The following is a 21702-nucleotide window of genomic DNA, read 5'->3' on the forward strand; positions in this document are numbered from 1 at the left end:
TTATTCTCCAAGCCCGTTCTTGCGTGGGAAGTGGGGCTTGGGATTAAGGTGGATAAAAAGGAGGGAGAGGAATGGGAGTTGTAGAAATGTTGATGGGAGGAATTTTTAGGAATTGAGCATTTATTTATGGAGAAATGAATAAACTCCAAACCCACGATCAGGGTGGGATTGATTCCCAAAAGGAACAGGAAAGGGAATGAAGTGGGAGAAGGACAGGGAGGTTCTTCCCAGAATTCATTCTGGGAATAGAGACAGGGCAAAACTACAGAGATGCCTTGGGGTGACCCAATTGTGGCCTTCCAGGACCTGAAGGAGCCAAAAGGAACCTGGGGAGAGACTTTTTCAAAGGGATGGAGTGCAAGGAAAAGGGGGAATGGGTTCACGCTGGTGGGCAGGAGGTTTGGGTGGGATTTTAGGGAGAAATCCTTCCCTGTGAGCGTGGGGAGGCCCTGGAATGGAATTCCCAGAAAAGCCGTGGCAGCCCCATCCCTGGAATTGTTCAAGGCCAGGTTGGACAGGGTTTGGGGTCCATGGAAAGTGGCCCTGCCCGTGCCAGGGAATGGAACTGGATCTTTAAGGTCCATTCCGTGATTCCATGGAGCACTAGAGAGGAGTGGGAACAGAATCAGAAGCGTTTCCCCACAGTTCCTCTCCCTTGACTGGTGCAATTCATGGGAAATCGGATTGTGCCTTAGAAATGATGATTTTCAAAAATATTTTAATTTTTTTTTAACAACAAACTCATTTATTCAGATGATTTAATCCCACACATCTGCACCTGTCCATCCGGCAAATCCCCATTCCCAGCTCCCTTTCCAGCAAATTCCAAAGGGAATAATCCCCCTGTATAATTCCCCTCCCGTTTCCTGCTGGATATCTCAGCCTCATCCCTCAGAACTTAGGGACAAAACACACTCTCTTCACCTGGATTCCCTCTCTCACCGAGAAGCCTGGGGACATTTTTCACCTCTAAAAGCCGGCGCTTAAAGAATTAATCCCACAAACAACTCCAGAACTGAGGAATTCTTCCCCCATCCTTCCCAGGCTGTGCCTTCATCGGGTTGGGACCTTCTCCTCCTCCCAGGTTGGATCGGGAACGATGTCCTCCTATGGCCAACTGCTCAGCGCCCGCTGCGCTTCGCCCTGCGAGGTGACGTGCGCCCAGCCCTACGTGGACGCCTGCAGCGAGCCGTGCGTCGCCGCCTGCGGGGACTCGCGGGCCATCGTCTACGCCCCGCCCGTGGTCGTGACATTCCCGGGGCCCATCATCAGCTCCTGCCCCACCGAGAGCATCGTGGGGTCCTCCATCCCTGAAATCGGCGGGGGAATGGGGTCTGGAGGGGGTGGGATGGGGTCTGGAGGGGGTGGGATGGGGTCTGGAGGAGGTGGAATGGGGTCTGGAGGGGGTATGGGGTCTGGAGGGGGCATGGGGTCTGGAGGAGGGATGGGGTCTGGAGGAGGGATGGGGTCTGGAGGGGGAGGAATGGGATCTGGAGGGGGAGGAATGGGCTCCTCCTGTGGGGGGGGAATGGGAGGGGGCTCCTCCTGCGGGGGTGGAATGGGAGGGGGCTCCTCCTGCGGGGGTGGGATGTCACGGCTGGGGAGCCTCTACCGCGGCTCCTATTCCTCAGGCTACAATAGGAATTATTATCCCTATTTTTCCCGAGGGTACTACAGGTATCGCTACGGGAACTACGGGCCCTTTTAACCCTTTAAAGCTGAGGAATGTCCAAAGGAAAAATAGGATGCAGGGTAGTAGTTGAGAGCTAGGAATTCCAAGCAGTCTCTGCTCCAGCTGATCCGGTCGGAGCTGGGGCTGTTTGGATCTTGTTGTGCTTTATCCAAGGCTTAGGATCCCGATGTTCCCTCCCTTTGCCCCTCGCTCCTGTTGTGTTTTGTACTCCCTGAACCCGAAGAGTCAAACCAGTCATGGGACTTGGCTGTGAAGTGTCCTGCTGGAAAAAGAATGTCTTGGAATGACTGCTGGACTGGAGTCCAGGCTGAAATGGGATTGCTGAAATGGGATTGCTGAAATGGGAATGCTGAAATGGGAATGCTGAAATGGGAATGCTGACATGGGAATGCTGACATGGGGATTCCGTTCTTTGTCTCTGCACTGCCTCATCCCACTTTTTGTTTGTATTAAAGCCCTGTTGCATCACAGCCCTGCGCTCTGGCTTTTATTTCACCACGGTTTCAGTTACAAGCTGGTCTGAAAGAAGGAAATCCTTGTGCAGTAATTAACTCTCATCAGAGGGGAATTAATTCTGCTTTAATTCAAATATAATTAGTCTGAAAATCCTCAATAAACTATATTCCCTTTTGGTTCTATTCCACATTATCCAGTAAGTAACACAGAATAATTTCCAATAGGTTGGAAAAACCTCCGGGGATGGAGTGATGCAGCTCCCAGTTAAAACCAGTTTACCCTTGCAGCCAGGGTAATGGGGGATTGGGATGCTTAAGGGTGACCTCATTTTGTGAGGATCAAAGGTTGGACTTGATGACCTTGGAGATCTTTTCCAGCCTAAATGATCCTGGGATTCTGTGGAAAGGAAAACCAAGAAGCTGCCAGTGCAATTTGGAAAGATTTTTATTAGGGTGAAGTAAATGAACTGGAACAAAACAGAGCAATTCATGGGGGGTGCCAGGGCAGCCAGGCCATTCCCGTGTGTGACAAAAGCCACCCCACAAGGTGAAGCTGTGGCCTTTACAGGAAGCCCCACATGGAATTCTGAAGCATTCCCACCCCACCAGAAAGGGCACGGGACAAGATTAATTAAAAAGTTCCAGGGGAGACGTCGTCCCACGGAGCAGCGTTTGATTGAAGATGAGGGACAGCAGGAGGAGGTGTGGGCCCCGTTTTCAGGGATCACCCCCAAAATTCCAGGCTTGGCCGTGGATCTGGATCCCGGGTTTTCATCCTCTGGGTTGTTCGGCCTTAGGACGAGCCCCAGCTCCCCAGGCAGGATCCGCCGCGGCCGCCGCGGGACCTCCGGCCGTACAAGGAGCCCCCCATCCCCAGGGAGCCTCCGTAGCCGCAGGCGCCCCCAGACCCAAAGGAACCCTTGGCCCCCAGCGCTCCCCCGTAGCCGCAGGAGCCGCGGGAATTCTGCATTCCATAACCAAAGGAACCCCCGTAGCCATAGGGACCCCCCACCCCCGAGGAGCCCCCGTAGCCGAAGGAGCCCCCGGACCCGAAGGAGGGTCCTGCTCCTGCCACGCCCCCAGCCCCAAAGGAGCTCCCCGCGCCGTAGGGCTCATCGGAGATGCTCGCGATGGGAGCGCCCATAACCATGGGTTGGGAGGCTCCCACCACGCTCTCCTGGGAGCAGGTGCTGATGGTGGGGCCCGGGAAGGTGAGGACCACGGGAGGAGGGAACACCACGGCCTTGGAATCCCCGCAGGAGGCGACGCAGGGCTCCAGGCTCCTGCTGTAGGCACAGGGCTGGGAGCAGGCCACCTCGCAGCCCGGCAGGCACTCGGAGCCGACGTTCGACATCATCTCTTGGGATTTGGGATCAAGCTGGGGAGCTGGGAGGGGAAATGGGAGGTCAAGGAAGCTGCACAGTCAGGCCGTGGGTTCTCAGTATGAACCCGTTGTTCTTTGTCTTTCTCCAGCTGCTCCCAGATCAACCTTCCCTCACAGATTCCCATTTTTCCTGCTATTTCCTCCCTTCCTGACCTGTTTGAGGCTTCTCAGTTCTTCCTTTCCTACCACCACATCTCTTTTTCTTCTGACTCTCTCAAAAAAAAAAAAAATCTTCCCCTTTTCTCTGGGGCTGAACTGTTGATCCTTAAACAATTCCTTGCCCAGAATAATTCCCTTTTCAAGTAGATCTGGAGGAAGATTTGCCTCCAGAAAATCCCCAAGGAAAATCTTCCTTGCTCTGTTCTTCCCTTTCCCCCAACTTTTCTAAATCCACTCTCCTCTCCCTCAGCTTTTCTAAAACTTCCAGAATTTTGCAAGATAAGAAAGGAGAAAATTCAGAGTATTGAGGAGTGCAATGAAGTCAGACTTACCTCGTCGTCTTGGAGGGAATAAATCAGTGGAGCTGCGAGAATGGAAGATGTCTCAGCTCTCTCCCCTTTTATTCCATTTTCAGACAATAAGGAAGATGTGATGTCACCCATCATTTACTAAGTTCTTATCACTTACAAAGAAAAAGATCCTCTTAAGCCTCACCATTGTTTTCATTTCAGCTCATAATTACTGATCATTTCCAGCCCTGCTTTGAGTGACACAAACCCAACACCCAAAAGTCTCCTTTTGTCTCAGACTTCATGGAGGAAAATCCTCTCGGCATCGTTCTGGTTCCAAAAGAAACAGGAGCTGATCTCTGTGTTTATTTTCCTTCAGTGACTCGCAGGAAGGTGGCTCCCCTCATGTCACTGGCACAATTGGGGTGTAATCCTCAGATTTTGGGTGAAATCCCTCCCAAATGGAATCATCCGACCTCGGACGGGGGTCAGGGCTATTTGCAAGCCTTCGTGCGCCCACAGATTGAGGGGATGAGACAGCAAAACACATTTCAAAGGCATTGAAGTGACACAAGGTCCTCTAAGCCCTGAAACCTCTGAGTAATTTTAATCAAAACTCATTTTGGGGATGCTGAGCTCAGCGTTGTCACCAGGATGCCACCGGTGCCATTGCGAGGGCGCAGCCCAAGGTCACCAAGCCTTTGTGCTCCAAGGTGGATCCCAAACTTGGAATCTTGCTTGGAAAAGCCCTCCAAGGTCCTCAAGTCCAACACTTGAGCCATCACCACCTGGTCGCCCAGACCAGTGTCCAGCTGTTCCTCGGACACCTCCAGGGATGGGGACTCCAAACCCCCCTGGTCAGCCCCTTCCAAAGCCCTTTCCATGAGGAAATTCCTCCTGAAGCTCTTCCCAAATGAGTTCAAAATTATCTCATCATCAACCCAATTCCTTAGTGCAGACTTGCAGGCTTGCAAGGTTGGTCTTGTCCAGGCCTCACTTAAATCATTAACGAAAAATAACAGGCAGGGGTCAGGTTCCATTGTAAATCCAGTCATCCCTGGGATGTTGCACAGGAACCGGGGCTGTAAAATTCCCACACAATGAAAAAGCCAAATTTATGATATGAGAGTCAGATTGTATATGTCGAGGGTTGATTTGCTAATTGGGAACTATGAAAATAATTACAGGCGTTAGAGGAGTCACACAGAGGAAAAAAATCAGAATTTGGTAAGGCTGAGGGATTTTATGGGATGTTTCATACCCCAGGAGCTGCCTCCAAAGGGGTATAAAAGCAGGAACCTCTCCGGAGTCTCCTCAAACCTTCTCCTGACTTCTCCAGCTACTCCAGGTGAGTTGGATTTAAGCTGATCTTTGCTCTGTCTCCTTCTCTGTAGCGACAGCTTTAAAAAAGGACTCGGTCCTTGATTTTTGGGGATTTTAGCCGGGAGATGTGGCAGTGAAATCCTGCTTTTCCTTGGAGTCTCACTGCAGTCATTGGAAGAAATCAATCTGAGATTCAAAGATAGAATTTTGGGAGTTGTTTGAATTTTTCTTGAGGCTTTTCAAAGCTTGAGGCGCAAATTTAAAGCTTAAATTTACTGAAAAACCAAATCCAAGGTGTCTTCTACAGGGGAGGGAGAAATGGTGTCCCAGGACAGGAGGATTTGAGGGAGGAGGTGAAGCCACACCTCGATCCCATGACCAGTTCTGGGTCCCCCCACTTCAAGAAGGTCACTGGAGGGCTGGAGCAGCTGGAGAAGGGTCTGGAAAATTCTGAGGGAGCTGGGGGGGCTCAGCCTGGAGAAAAGGGGAATCCAGGGGGAATTTTGGGCTTCTCCAGGGGGGATTTGGGATCTGATCCCAGGGAATGGAACAGGACAAGAGGGAACAGCCTTGAGCTGTGCCAGGGGAGGCTCAGGGTGGGAAATTTGTGAAAATCCCTCCTGGGAAAGGCAAAATGCCTTGGAAGGGTCTCAGGGAGGTTTGGAGTGGCCACTCCTGGAGGTGTCCAAGGAATTCCTGGACGCTGGCCTGGGTGACCAGGTAGGGCTTGGGCACAGCTTGGACTTCATGCTCCTGGAGCTCTTTCCCAACCTTGGGGATGCTGGAATTCCACGAGCAGGAAGGACAAGGGCCTCATTTTCTCTCCCTGACATTGCCTGACTCCGTCTTCTCCTTCCCAGCTCCTCCTCCAGCCCCGAGAACCATGAACTGCATCAGCTCCCGGTGCCTGCCCGGCTGCGAGGTGGCGTGTCCCGAGCCCTGCGCCTACAGCAGAGGCCTCGGCCCCTGCGTGGCCTCCTGTGGGGACTCCACGGCCCTGGTCTACGCCCCACCCGTGTGGATCACCTTCCCCGGCCCCATCCTGAGCTCCTGCCCCCAGGAAAGCATCGTGGCATCCTCCATGCCCCAGCCCTCCGGTGGTTCCTCTTACGGCTCAGGGATGGGAGGCTACTCTGGCGGCCTGTCCAGAATTGGGGGTTCCTATGGATCTGGGGGTTCCTATGGATCTGGGGGCTCCTACGGATCTGGGGGCTCCTATAGTTCTGGGGGCTCCTACGGATCTGGGGGCTCCTATGGATGTGGGAGCTCATCTGGGGGCGCGTCGGGGAAGTTGGGCTCCTCTGGATGTGGGGGCTCCTCCTCGGGGGGCTGCTTCCTCAGGAAGTTCTACACCAGCAGCAGCCGTGGATCCCGCCTGGGAAACTGAGGCAGCTGAAGATCCGCAGGGAGACAGAACCCCACGACCCGTGGCTGGGACCGGCTTTTGGAGATGGCAAAAAACATCAACGGGAGCCACCCTGGCTCAGGAGCTCTGGGAACTGGGCCTGCACCTCTTCCCTGCATCTCCCCTTTGTCTTTAATTAACAACAGCCTCTGTTAATCACCCTTCAGTGCCAGCTCCTTCTTCCCATTGTGCCAAGAGAAGAAAAACAGAACAGCTTGAAAGGCCTGGCATGGAGCTTGTCAGTGCAGCCCTGACAGGAGAACAATGGGTGGAAGGTGGATTCTTCTCGGGCAGTGGGCTGAAGGAAGGAGTGTCTGTTTGGTGTCATTTGTAGTGTATCCTATTAAAATCCTCCTGCATCATCACGTTTTGTTGGGATTTCCTTTCTCTGTGGGGCCGTTTTTGGTCCCATCCTCTACCTCCCTAGGCTTCCTCGAGCTGGTTCCGTGAGCAGCAATTACAGGGTTTTATGGTAATTGGGAGGGAATTGTTTAATTAGTTTGGGTTGTGAAATGGAGGGTTGGATGAGCAGCTAAAATTTAAGCACCAAAAGGTTCAGTATTTCTCTGAGGGGCATGGGGGTCTCTGGAGGTGACGACTTTGATGAACAAGTGAGGAGTGGGATTTGGTCAGCTGACAGCTGAAAGTCAAAAGGTTTTTATTTTACACCCTGGTTTAGCTCAGCTTTCCCTCCTGAAGGATTCCATTCATTCCTGGAATCACAAAATCCAGTCCTTGAGGCTGAAAAAAATCTCCAAGGTCCCCGAGTCTCATCTTTGGTCGATGTCCCCCTCCCACCAGACCGGTGCCATGTCCAGTCCTTCCTCGGACACCTCCAGGGGTGGCCACTTCAAACCTCCCTGGGCACCCTTTCCAGGAGGAATTTTCCCAAATTTCCCACCCTGAGCCTCCCCCAGCCCAGCTCGAGGCCGTTCCCTCTTGTCCTGTTCCCTGGGAGCACAGCCCGGCCCCATCCATTCTGCTGCCACATTTAGAACCAGTTTTGGGAATTATTGTGATTCCCTGCAGAGTTCTGAGGCTCAGGAAAGCTGAACACATTTCCAGGAGCATCAAAGAACCTGAACCAAGGCGAAAATGCGAGGATGGGAACCAGAGGAAATCCACCAAGGATTTCCTCTCCTTGACTTCCGAGCTGGCAGTGCCAAACGCTTCAAGACGTGGAGAAATTTCTCCCGACTGTGGCATCATCAAAGGGCTGCTTTTATATGACAGCCAAATGTCACCAGGCTGTGCAAGAGAGAATTTCCCAAGGGAGGAGTGGCACAAGAGCTCGGGTCCCGCCTGGTGCTGTTGTTTTCTGTCGGGATGGGAACGCAGAGAGAACTCTGGTGAACCCCAGGTCTAAAAATGTGCCAAAGGTGACCTAAAACCCGGCTTTACTCTCTTGGAAAACATGAAAGGGAGAGCAGGAACCCCCCCCAAAAAAAGTTTAAAATGTGTTTTTAATACTTTTTATTGCACTATGGAATCCTTAATATTTATTAAATCGAGAAGGAACTGAAATGTGGGAAATATCAAGGAAAAGAAATTGTCCGTATGAGAGATTCCTGCTTGGAAAATCAAATTTTTCACTCTGTTTAAGCTGAAAATGGGTTTAAAAAATTGAATTGACAGCGCTGGAGGTAAATAGAAAATTAGATGACACACAACTCAAGTTGCTTAAATTCCCTGGGTGCCTAAAGAGGTTTAGGAATTTTAATCTGCGATTAATTTAATGATGGCACCCAATAAAATCATCAGCTCCGAGTAAAACCTTAATGGGGCAGCAGGAATAGGCTCAATTGGAAAACAATTAGATAATTTGTTTGCAATCATGGTGAAGCTCTGGAGAGAGGAGGCAAAATCCCACAGAATTCCAGTTCAGCAAATCCCAGAATGTGTCACAGGGTGAAACCAGAGCTCCAAATTCCCTTTAAAGTGTCCTGAAAGTCACTCCAGGATTCAAGAGAGGAGGATTTCAGCTGTCTCTGGGCAAAGGGGTTTCCAACCGAAGCATTTGTAGGGGAAAAGGTGGAAAAGAAAACGTGAGGCAAAAATAGGAATATAAAAGAGTTTTAATGGGAAATATTGGTGGTGGAAAAGTTGTTGTTCCCCCTCAAACCCAGTGCCGAGCGGGATAATTGGGTCTAGTTCTCATCCTGGAGCCTCCAACCCTCCCAAATTCCTGAATTAGGCAAAAAAGATGAGTTGGAAAAACAAAAAATAAAAACCAACGATAGGAATTTGAATGCAACAGAACTTTAATGTCAGGGAAGGGTTTGGAGCAGAGTCACACGCAGGGAGCACAAAGGATGATTCCCAAGGCTTTGGGAAGCGATGCAGATCCACACAGGCTGGAGAAGGCAATTCCTGGGATCTCCCTGGCTTGCAGCTTCCCCAGGAGCTGAGCCCAGCCCGCGGCTGCTGCCGGGGGAGCCGGGGCTGCCTCAGTAATAAAAGGAGCCGCAGTTTCCTCCTCCAAACCTCCTGGAGCTGGAGCTGCCGCCTCCGTAGGATCCCCCTCCGCAGGAGCCGCCCCCGAAGGAGCTGCCCCCGCCGCAGGAGCCCCCAAAGCCCCCGCCCGAGGAGCCAAAGGTTCTTCTGCTCCCAAAGGATCTGCCTCCTCCATAGGAGCCCCCGGAGCCAAAGGATCTGCTCCCTCCTCCACAGGATCCCCCCATGGAGCCACCTCCGTAGGATCCCCCAATTCCTCCCATGGAGCCACCTCCGTAGGATCCACCCATGGAGCCACCTCCGTAGGATCCCCCAATTCCTCCCATGGAGCCACCTCCGTAGGATCCACCCATGGAGCCACCTCCGTAGGATCCACCCATGGAACCACCTCCGTAGGATCCCCCAATTCCCCCCATGGAGCCGCTGCCCCCTCCGTAGGATCCCCCAATGGAGCCCCCAGACCCAGAAGATCCCATGGCCCCCGATGGGAAGGAGGTGCCCACGAAGCTCTCCTGAGGGCAGGAGCTGAGGATGGGCCCCGGGAAGGTGATGACCACGGGTGGAGGGTAGACCACGGCCCGGGAGTCCCCGCAGGAGGTGACACAGGGCTGGCTCCAGGCGTCCGCGTAGGGCTGGGGACAGGACACCTCGCACGGGGACGAGCAGCCGCTGCTCACCATCGCTCCTGACGACATTCTTGGGATGGACGGCGACCTGTGGCAGCACAGAAATCAGAACTGCAGTGCCCAGATTCCAGAGGGAGAAGAAATCCTGCTCTGGTGCCTTCCATGGGCAGGAAAAAAGGGGGGAAGGAAAGGTTGGGGAGACTCAGGTTTGTCCCTTTTCTGTGTTTTTCTGCACTGAGCTCTGCTGATTCCCAAAGGGTTTCCTGCTGCTCTGGACGTGCTGAGAATCCTGGAGAGCAAAGCCAAACTCAGGGGCCTTTGTAAGCGGCTCATCTCCAGGAGTTTGTTGGACCACAAGATAAAGTTGTGGTGGTCACCAACAGCCTTGAATTGATCCCAGTGCCTGGGAAATTCCAGTCCTCTCATTGATCCCGTGCCTACAAATGCAGGCATGGGTGGGACTTTGGGTTTTAAAGCCTGGAAAAGGCAAATGGGGTTGCTGGGTTCTGCAGGAGAGCAAGCCCTCCATGTCCTGGAGACACCTTTTGGGATGGGGACCAACCTGAAGCAGAGCATAAATCCTAACCACAATGCCCAAAATTCCAGAAGAAAAAGAAATCCTGCTCTGGTGCCTTCCACGAGCAGGAAGAGTTTAGAAAGATTCCTGAAAGCATCATTTGGGAAGGGGAGAAAAGACAGAAAATATTTTGCCGCATTCAGGCAGAGGACAAATAAGGTCCAACTCACCGGGTCTGGAGAAGTGGAGACGAGGAGCAGCCGTGGATGGCACTGCAGAATTCCAGGAGCTCTTTTATACTTTTCCTGACCCTCAGTGGGATGGGAGCCGTGCTTTGTGCAAGAGCTTCCCACGCGTTACCAAACTGTGTTTTGCTGGCTGGATTATTTCATTAATTGTCCTAATTGTTCTCCTAAGTGACGTGATAAATTCATTATTAATCCCAAGTCACGTTCCAAGCGCTGCACCCCTCGGCTTTGATCCCATTTGCTCCACATTCCGACCCCCAGGAAGTCACCTCGGAGCTGGGGCTGTCCCTGGGCCTCGCTGGAATTGAAACTGGAATGAGCTTAGACCCACTTGAGGGATTTATTGATTAATAAATCAGTTTTGTGCACAATATTTCTCTTTCCACACCAAAATCTGGATTTTGGGGAGTTGATGGAAGTGCTGCCTCTTCCCAGAGCAGCTGGGATGGGAGAACCAGCAGCAGAACCCAGGATTTTCCATGTAAATCGATATTTCCCAACCCAAGTGGAGGAACCCAGAAAGTTTCACCTTAATTGAGGAGTCAAGGAGGAATTGCTGACTGGCAGAGCTGTCAAACCCGGGGATGTCACCGGGGCCTGACAGGGCTTGTTGAGGTTCTGTTGCAAGATCTTAACCCCGATATCGGCTCCTCGTGCTCTGTTTTCCAATCGGGTCTGGAAACACCGGAAATGTGGGGATAGGAGTTCTGTAAACACCGACAATGAACTTTATCGTGATGGAAATGGGAAATATGGGATGATCACGGAATTTTGGAGTTGTCGAGGTTGGAAAAGAGCTCCAAGGTCATGGAGTCCAGCCTGGGACTGATCTCCACCTGGTCACCCAGAACAATGTCCAGGTGTTCCTTGGACACCTCCAGGGAGCCCTTTCCGAGGCCTGGCCGCCCTTTCCAGGAAAAACAGGATGAAATTCCAGCCCCAAACTGGAGTCGCTTCCCTCCCACAGCTCCTGCTGAGAATCACATCTCCAATCTCAAATCTTAGATCTCGAATCTCAAATATCGCATCTCAAATCTCTAATCCCAACTCACAAGTATCAGATCTTGAATCCCAAATCTCGAATCTTGAATACAGAACCTCAAATCTTTCTCAAATTTCAAATCTCAAATCTCTTCAGCTGGCTTTGATTTAGAACCAAAATCCCCCCAGTTTGGGGTTTGATGGCACCAATGTTTGCATGATTTATTTGTCTTGGACAACCGCCCCAAAATATCCCTCACGTCTAAAACCCTCCTGGATGTTTCTGGTGATTGATAAAGGGAATTTTCCTTGGAGATGTCTCCTCCTATTCATGCATTTCTCCCTTTCACCAGAGGAGGTTTAAACCCAGGAATTCTGTTGAAATTTTCAGGGAATTCAGGAATTCCCTGACAAAATAATCACGGCCAGTCTTGAGGTGCTCAGCTTCATGCACTCAAAAATATTTAGGATTTCATCCAATGATGCCTCCTGGACACGTGTCTCCTTGGAATATTGCAGTTGTCCCAAAAGGGGACAAAAGGAGAATTAGGATAATTAAGGTGACAAAAGGAGAATTATAATAATTAAATGCTCTCACACAGGGCTTCCTTGGATGATAATGAGCATCCAAGGAATTAATTTAAGTCCTTTTTAATGAGTTCCTTGGGTTAAATAGGTACAAAAAATGACCCTACCCAACTGAGGATTTATAAGCACAAAATTTGTGGGTTTTCCCAATTCTGGATTTCCAGGGAAATTTCTGCAGAAGAGAAAATATTTCTCCCGACAAAGCCAAACCGATTTTTGCCCTTGCTGATGGAATTCCTGATCCTTCACCCTTCCAAGCCAATTCCCAAGTCAAACCAGGTCAGGAAATGGCAGCTGTAACAAAATAATCTAAAAATTATTTAAGGATTAAAGCAAGACAAAGGGTGTGTGCATGTATTGGCTGATGAGGAGTTGATTTACGAATCATTAGCACTTATTGAAGCAATTATTACAATTAGAAGCCGCTTATACAGCAGAAAATTGTCGCTGGTGATGTCCCAAAATTGTGTTGCACGGCCTGGGAGCCGTGGGGAAGGGTATAAAAACCGGGATTTTCCTGCAGCTTCTCCAGCGCCTTCTCCTCAGTCCGGTTTTCCCTGCGAGCCCGGTGAGTTCTCTGCCTCTGATTCCATTTCCATTAACTGGGATGCGGCTGTGGGTGCTGAATGGGGAAATGATTCCATGTCAGAGCTCTGAAATGATCAGGAGTAAGGACTTGGGGCTCTTTCCCAAGCCAAATTATTCAGTTTTATCAATTCTGTCTCTTGGGCCGGGAAATTTTTTTGTGGCTGGAGACAGAGATCTCAGATTGTGAGGTTGTGATGTTCCAAACCACAAAGGGAAAGTGTCAATTAAACCCTGATTATTTGCTGGGGAGGTTACAGCTTAACTACTCTGAGCTGGGCTTTGATTCAGGACGGAGGAAAATGAGAGGAGATCTCGTATTTATAGGGCAATAATTCCTTCAATCAGGAAATTGCAGATTTTATCATCCTGGTGATTGTGTAAAGGCCCAGATCTCCTTGAACATTTTAATTTTACTCCAGTGCTGCAGTTCTCCCTCTATCACAAAAAATGCTGTCAGGAATCTTTCCAAACTCTCCTTCCCCCCTTTTTTCCTGCCCATGGAAGGCACCAGAGCAGGATTTCTTCTCCCTCTGGAATCTGGGCACCGCAGTTGTGATTTCTGTGCTGCCGCAGGTCGCCGTCCATCCCAAGAATGTCGTCAGGAGCGATGGTGAGCAGCGGCTGCTCGTCCCCGTGCGAGGTGTCCTGTCCCCAGCCCTTCGCGGACGCCTGGAGCCAGCCCTGTGTCACCTCCTGCGGGGACTCCCGGGCCATCATCCAGCCCCCACCCGTGGTCATCACCTTCCCAGGGCCCATCCTCAGCTCCTTTCCCCAGGAGAGCTTCGTGGGCTCCTCCTTCCCATCGGGGGCCATGGGATCTTCTGGGTCTGGGGGCTCCATTGGGGGATCCTACGGAGGGGGCAGCGGCTCCATGGGGGGAATTGGGGGATCCTACGGAGGTGGCTCCATGGGAGGAATTGGGGGATCCTACGGAGGTGGTTCCATGGGAGGAATTGGGGGATCCTACGGAGGTGGCTCAATGGGTGGATCCTACGGAGGTGGTTCCATGGGAGGAATTGGGGGATCCTATGGAGGTGGTTCCATGGGAGGAATTGGGGGATCCTACGGAGGTGGCTCCATGGGGGGATCCTGCGGAGGAGGGAGCAGATCCTTTGGCTCCGGGGGCTCCTATGGAGGGGGCAGATCCTTTGGGAGCAGAAGAACCTTTGGCTCCTCGGGCGGGGGCTTTGGGGGCTCCTGCGGCGGGGGCAGCTCCTTCGGGGGCGGCTCCTGCGGAGGGGGATCCTACGGGGGCGGCAGCTCCAGCTCCAGGAGGTTTGGAGGAGGAAACTGCGGCTCCTTTTATTACTGAGGCAGCCCCGGCTCCCCCGGCAGCAGCCGCGGGCTGGGCTCAGCTCCTGGGGAAGCTGCAAGCCAGGCAGATCCCAGGAATTGCCTTCTCCAGCCTTTGTGGATCTGCATCGCTTCCCAAAGCCTTGGGAATCATCCTTTGTGCTCCCTGCGTGTGACTCTGCTCCAAACCCTTCCCTGACATTAAAGTTCTGTTGCATTCAAATTCCCATTGTTGGTTTTTTTTTTCCTTATAACTCCTTTTTCCAACTCATCTTTTTTGCCTAATTCAGGAATTTGGGAGTGTTGGAGCCCACCCAGCTCCCTCCTGACCTCTCCAGACCCTTCCCCATCCCAAACTTCCCAAATAATTCATATTTATTTAAATTTCCTTATCTCAACACCTTTTGTCACTTCAGCAGTTTGAAGCCTGAAATCCTTTTCCAGCTGGGATTCCACAACCACTTCCTCATCCCCGATTTTATCCATGTAAATAATAAAAACATGCAGGAGAGGAAATTCCCTCCTGCCTGTGCAAGTTGGGCTGGTCCAAAAGCTCCCTCTGGAGCTGCTCTGGGGAAGGGAATTCGTGCCAGGAAGGGCAGAGCAGCTCTTCCCTTCCAAGGGGCTTTTGGGGAATTCCTGGGGTTGGAACCTGGCGAGGGATGAGGACCTGGGGCTGGGAATGCCCCTGAGAGAGTCAAAAACAGGATAAAAGCTGCAGGAGGCTGCTGCTGTTAAGGAGAGAGGAGGAGGAGGAATCCTCCTGGCACGGCTGGCACTGCTGGAAGGAGCTGGAAAGGAATTCCAGTGTCTCCAAACTTTTCTGAAGCTGCCAGAGGTTGCTGGGTTGGGCTGCTTCAGGGAAAGGTGCCCCTAACAGGGGCTGATCCTGACCCTGATCCATTAATTCCCCATCCCTGGAAGTGTCCAGGGCCAGGCAGGATGGGAATTGGAGCACACTGGGATGGTGGGAGGTGTCCCTGCCCATGGCAGGGCATGGGATGAAGGGATTTTTAAAGTCCTTTCCCACCCAAACCATCCCATTTCTGTGATTCCTTTAAAATCCTCTCTCAGGGGCCCGTCCCACCTTCCCAGCTCTGGAATTCTGTGTCACACTCAGCTGAGGAGCCCTGGATCGCATTGACACCACAATCTCAGGGCCTGCCACCCCAAACCAGGTGTTTTTGAGCACCCCCAACATTTCCTGGGCTCATTTCCCTCCTTCCTGTTGGGTTTGGTTTTTTTTTTTGTTTATTTTTGTCACGACCTCCGTGCTCCCTGTTCCCTCCTGGAAGCAGAGCGATCCCAGAGGCTCCTCTGGGCAAAAGCACTGACGGGGAATGCTGTGAGGAAATGCTTGGGGATGGTTTTGCAAACACCCACTCATGTTTTACCCATGCAAAGCGCCGGGGCTCTCTGAAGTTAATGACAGGCTGCGGGTATTAAAGCAGGACTGAATCATAGCGTCCCTTCCAAACAAATGTGTCAGGGCCACCCACGTGATTCCCCTGACTCAGCCTGGGGAATTCGGATCCCTCTGGTTCTTTGGGATTAAAAGCCTGCCCCTGTGTTTGTTATCCTAATGATACCATTTCAATCCACTTGGCCAAACACTCACCTTCCCAAATCGGGCCATATTTGGGGATTTAAATGGGACCGGGCTTCTCTCACCTCGGGGGCTGAGCTTCCAGCATGCCATGAATTTCTGCTTTGCTCCAGCACCAGCTGGGGCTGTAACTCTTTGTCCTCTGGATCCAAAGTTGTCCTGAGTGACCTGAAATAAATCCCTGGGTTTTTTCCTGGTTTTCCCTGTGTTAAACAGGGAATGATTGTCTTTGGTGGCTTCTCCCCTTGCCCCGAGTTTCCCACACTCCTACGCACTCCAACATTTTTCTGGTGACCAAAACCACCAGGAAAGGAACTGGGGATGGAGTGATTTGTCCCATACCAGCCTCCCTCTGACCATCCCACTTTTCCCAAAAGGGACTTTCCCACTTCCGATTTCTTCCTGGGCACGAATTTTGTGGCAGAGGAGGAGTTTTGTGCTAAACCAGGGCTCCACCGACCTCATCAACTCCCAGTGCTGTTTTATATCCCAGAATCCCAGGATTGCTGGGCTTGGAAGTGACTCTGGAGATGTCCCAGCACAGGTGACACAGGGACACATCCACGTGGGTTTGGGATGACTCCAGACAGGGACAATCCGAATTCCGCCCTCCCTCCATGGAAGGAAGTTCTCCCTCACGCTGAGGTGGAACTCCTGGAGGTTTGGAATTGGGATGAGTCGGATCCTGGACTCGGACACCAAACGAGGAGCCAGAGCCCCACGGGCTGAGCCGGGAGTGGCTCTGGGAGCCAACGTGTCCACTCCAGTCTGGTCGTTCCCATAAACACGTCCCAGCAAGTTTGGAAGCAGCCGGGAACACTCACGGCTAATGCTGGGTTAGGCTCTGCTGCATTCTTGGAGGCCAGGAAAACAAATCCTGGGATTAAGGAGCTGCAAGGACAAGCCTTGCAAAGCTCAGGAGCTCCTGCAAAGCTGAGCTCAGCCTGGGTTTTCACCTTGGCAGAGCTGCAGGGATAAATTTGAGCCTCAAAACTCTGAAATGAGAGGAATCCGGGACCAAACGACAGCGGTCACGTGCCGGTGAGAAAAGGGTAATCAACACAAACAGTGAGCAAAGCAAAGCAATTACTGTAATTACCCCTCAAATTTGGTTTGGGGAGTAATGGGGCCTAATGCCCAAATATGACGTTATTTTCTTGCATCAGCCTGGTGGTCCAGCCGGGGATATAAAAACCATTCCTGACTCAGGGAGCTTCCAGCGGGTCCTGTTGGCTTCTCCTCGGTGAACTGAGTAAGTTGGATTCTGATATAACTTCTTCCTAAAATAATAAAATGAGTCTAATTTTAAACAACGTTTACGTTTAACTCAGCGCTGAATTTTGGATTCGTGTTCTGCCGCTCTGGAAAGCAATTCCATTTATTTTCATGGAATAATCAAAATAATTTTGATTATTCATCTAGAAGCGCTGCGGGATCAAAGTTTAAAAATGTATTTGCAATCTAGATAATATTAAAACCATTTAATTCCATCGCTTTATGGAAATTTAATGGATACAACCTTTAGGTAACCTTAAAATACCTCAGCCAGCAGCTTTCTCCTGGCGGGGCGGTTCTGCCCTTGTGGCTTCCGATTTTTATCTGATTTTGGGCAGAGGGGGTGTGGAAATATAAACACAAGTTTTAGAAATATTGAGATGGGCAGAGCTGCAGTCGCCTGTGGGTGAAGACACAACATCCCTGTGGATGTGGCGCTACAAAATTCCTGGTTTTTCCAATGCGGGAGATACAGGAATGACCCCAAAAATGTCAACTTGGGAAGCTGCTTTAGGTGGTTTTGCTCTGTTTATGCAAAGCTTTTGTTTTATGCAAAGCGAGAATATTTGAATCTGCTTGGGATGTGTGGCGCTCTGTGTTTAGGTCTGGTTTTAAGTTATTCCTTTCCTCTGGTTTGGTCTCTGATCAGGTTCAAGTCAAGGACGGGGAATTCAGAGTTGTAGCAGATTTGAAGGGTGGGAAGCTCAGGAGAGCACCTGGATTAGGGTTTAAATTTGGGTGAATTATGCACATTCGGGCATTGTGTTTAGAACGAGCAAAGAAAACAAAAATGACTTGAGTCAAACTCAACCCCACCCAGGCTTCTCCAATATGCAGCTTGAAAAAGAAATAATCACCTGGGCTGAGCCCAAAATATTCAATTTAATCTGCAACAACAGATTAAGCGGCTCCTTCACTCAGTGCTTTGAGGTGGAATTTGGGTATGGTTGAAATGACAACTTGAAATGGACTTTTGTGCTGTTTTCCAAATCCCCACCCTTAAATTTATTTCAAAACAAGAAAGAAGAATTCAGCCCTGGTTTGGGAACAGTTTTAATCCCTCTGAAATTTAAATTTGGGACAGCTGCTCTCAGGTTTTTGTTGTGCTTCAGTTTTACCTCATGATCTTGCAAAAGGCTTTTATTGAATTTTCCGAGTGAGTTTTGTGCTCAATATCTGTGGCAAAGGCACCTGTTATGAACTGACTGGACTAAACCGAAAATTATTGGTATCCTTATGGATCAAGTCCATCATAGGGATGATATTCCATGGATTTTTATCTTCTCAGCCCAGACTTTGTCCAAACTGGGTCCAGTAAAACATCTCGTGTTCTCCATTCCTACAGTGGTTTAGGTGTTACCCTCATTTTACTGAGCTCCACCTCTGGAGCCCAAATTGCACAGGAGAAAACAGATTTAATTAAACAACAGCTCCAAAGTGGTCATTTGGTGTCCCCAAAGTGGTGTTTTGGTGTCCCCAAAGAGGTGTTTTGGTGTGCTCCAAGAGGTGGCTTGGTGCTCCCAAAAGAGGTGGCTTGGTGTTCCCAAAAGAGGTGGCTTGGTGTCCCCAAAGAGGTGGTTTGGGGTCCCCAAAAGAGGTGCTCTGGTGTCCCCAAAAGAGGTGTTCTGGTGTCCCCAAAAGAGGTGGTTTGGTGTGCTCCAAGAGGTGGCTAAGTGTTCCCAAAAGAGGTGTTCTGGTGTCCCCAAAGCGGTGTTCTGGTGTCCCCAAAAGAGGTGGTTTGGGGTCCCCAGGGAGGTGTTCTGGTGTCCCCAGGGAGGTGTTCTGGTGTCCCCAGGGAGGTGTTTGGGATCCCAGGGCTCTGGAAGTTCACCAAGAAGTGCCAAGCCAAGCAGAGCAGGGCAGTTATCCACCCACCCACCACCTCGTGCCTTTCCAGGGGTCGATCCCATCCCTCCGGCTCCTTGGCATTGACATTTGTCCCCTCCTTTCAGGTCCAGCCCAGCCGCAAGATGTCCTGCAAGAAAACCGTGTGCGCCGAGCCCTGCCCCGAACCGCAGGCCGCCGCCTGCAACGAGCCCTGCGTGGTGGCCTGTCCCGACTCGCGGGTCATCATCTTCCCGCCACCCGTGGTCGTCACCTTCCCGGGGCCCATCCTCACCACGTACCCGCAGGAGACCGTGGTGGGCTCCACCGAGTCGGCCGAGCTGGCCGGGGCGCTGGAGGCGGGCGTGCCCATCGGGACGGGCCAGAAGGGCCTGGAGTGCCTGGATTCCTGCTGCGTGCCGCAGTTTGTGGCCAAGTGTGACCCCCCGTGTGTCACCCAGTGCGCCGCGCCCTGTGTCGCTCCGTGCGCTGCCCCGTGTGCCACCAAATGTGCCCCGCCCTGTGCCCCGCCCTGTGCCCCGCCCTGTGCCCCGCCTTGTCCCCCGCCCTGTCCCCCACCCTGTCCCCCGCCCTGTCCCCCGCCCTGTGCCCCGCCTTGTGCCCCGCCCTGTCCCCCGCCCTGTCCCCCGCCCTGTCCCCAGCCCTGTGCCACCAAGTGTGCCACCAAGTGCGCCCCGCCGTGCCCCGCGCCCTGCGGCACCAAGTGCGTGACCAAGTGCGTGCCCACCTGCACCACGCCCTGCGCCACGCCCTGTGCCACACCCTGCGCCACGCCCTGCGCCACCAAGTGCGTCCCCGAGCGCTCCTACACCTTCTCCACCCGCTGGAAGCACCCGTGCCAGAGGGGCCTCTGCAAGAAGATCTGAGCGGTTTTTGAGGGAAAGAACCACGGAAAGGAACGAGGGAAGAAGTGAAGGAATACGGAATGTGACCCGAAGGCTGCCGGAGAGGGAAGCGCCGCTGGAAACCAGGACCCGTTTTAAGTCTACGATAGAGCTTTAGTTTAGTTCAGGCTTTTCTTTCTTCTTGGGGCTTTGCCTCTTCTGTCTGTGCTTTGGACTTTCTCTGCCCAGTTCGACACCGAGCGTGGATCAGAACCGAGGGATTTGGGGAATGGTCGGGATTGGAAGGTCTCAGCAAGTGTGAAGGGAGGGGGTGTCGGGCTGGAAGGGGTCAGGCTAAAGCGGGTGATCGCGATTTTGGGTGATTTTGGGTGGTTTTGGGCTTTTCTCGGAGTCGGCTCCTCTTTGTCTGCATTATTCTCTCTTCAAATGTTCGACTCCACTTTGCATTCCCATTAAAATGGTGCCGCATCAAACCTGTTCCGAATTCCCTTTTTCCTCTGCTCCTTGGGCTCTCTTGGGGACACTCAGCCTTGGGTAGAGGGACAGGCGACCTCCAGGCTCTTCCCGGACTGCTCCAAACTCGACTAAAGGTAAAATTTAGGGTTAAATTCCTGGGATAAGAGATTTTATCCCTAAAATAAACCCTGGCTCTTCATTTTTCTGGGATAAAAGATTTTATTCCTAAAAAATCCTGGCTCTGCGTTTTATGGGATAAAAGATTTTGTTCCTAAAAACATCTGGCCCTGTATTTTCCAGGATAAAACCTTCAGATTGAAGCAAAACGGGAACTTTTAGTGTCTTGTTCATACCCAGCTCTGTTTGGGGATTTTCTTCCCTCTAAACAAAGGGAACTGAGCCAAACCCAAGCTTTTTTCCACATTTCTGCATCCAAACTTTCCTGAACTGCTTTTCCAAGGACTCTTCTCCACCTCTCGGCGGTGACAGGGAGGGACCTGGAGCTCCAAATTCCAGGAGCTGGTGCCAGCAGCGGATCCCTCCGGGCAGTTTGGGATGCCAGGCGTGTCCTGCTCATCCCATCCCGAGCCATTCCGGGCACTGTTTTTATCCTAAAGACCATGTTCGGTTCGTTCTTCCCTAATGGCCACCTTGGAGCTGGAATTCCGGGTCATTCCCCGCAATTACCCCCGCCCCAAAATATCCCAGGGCTTCCTCACAACAAAGGGAGCCAGAGCGCTTCCCAAACACTCCCAGGCTGGATTACACCTGGACCTGGAATGTTAATTTAATGTTAATCAGCTCTTGTTTGGGTTACGTGCCCTAAGACTGGAATAATCGATTTGGGAAAGAAAAAAAAAACAGGCAATTGTGGCAGCTGGTGAAACCTTCCCGGGATTCCAAGGATGAGGGGCTGAATTGTGAGGAAAGTGGGAATTCTGGTGGGAATTTGGGGTATTAAAGGTGTCCTTGTTAATTCTGTGTTGTGAGTGCTCCTCGTGCCCATTAAAAACCATTTTCTGCGCCGCCCTGCCCTGGGGTTATTCCACCTCTCTCTTCCTCCTGGGATTCCTCATTTCTCTCCCAGATGCTCCGTTTGATTTCCAGGAATCACCGATGGTGGTTTCCTCCCAGCCACAAGTTCTGGGTAATTTTGGAAAATGGGAATTTGGGCCCTTCAGTGTCAGAAACAAATAAAATTTCCAGGGGATAATGAAATTTTAATTGCATTAATCATGCTGACAAGTCCCGGCCATGCCCGAGATCTCCTCCCAGAGGCTCCCCGCATTGCCCCAGGATGTTTTTATAAATCCTCAGGGTTTCTCTTCATCATCTCCGCCAGGACAAAAAAAAAAATTAAAAAATTAAAAATAAAAACCATCAGAGGAGCCTCCCGTGATTCCCTGTCTGGCATGGGAGGTGTGGGCCTGGAAAGGGCAAGGGAAAAGGTGATTATTGCTAATTAATGCTTAATAAAGAGGGATTTTCTGCGGGCTCAGCAGCTCCCGGGGGAAGTGTGGGGCGGGCGTGGGGTCCTGAGTCAGGAGTGACCCTGGGAGAGGCAAAGATCTCTGTCAAAAACATCTCCAAATTCCTGAATCATTGTTTGCCCTTCTTCATCCTCACCCCAAAACCTTCCTCCTCCTCCTCCTCCTGAGGGGCTGGGAATGA

At 51.5% G+C, this 21702-nt stretch overlaps 1 protein-coding gene across 1 annotated transcript; it reads left to right on the forward strand.

Annotated features, from left to right (window-relative positions):
- Positions 1 to 1099: 1099 nt before the first annotated feature.
- On the forward strand, positions 1100 to 1708 carry LOC311163810 (uncharacterized protein; the record flags this gene model as incomplete). Its single annotated transcript, XM_084222938.1, has 1 exon — positions 1100 to 1708. The coding sequence occupies one exon, from the start codon at positions 1100 to 1102 to the stop codon at positions 1706 to 1708; it is 609 nt and encodes a 202-aa protein (XP_084079064.1).
- Between the last annotated feature and the right edge of the window lie 19994 nt (positions 1709 to 21702).

The sequence above is a fragment of the Fringilla coelebs genome, assembly GCF_963513975.1.
Source record: "Fringilla coelebs genome assembly, chromosome: 29".
NCBI classification, from domain to species: Eukaryota; Metazoa; Chordata; class Aves; order Passeriformes; family Fringillidae; genus Fringilla; species Fringilla coelebs.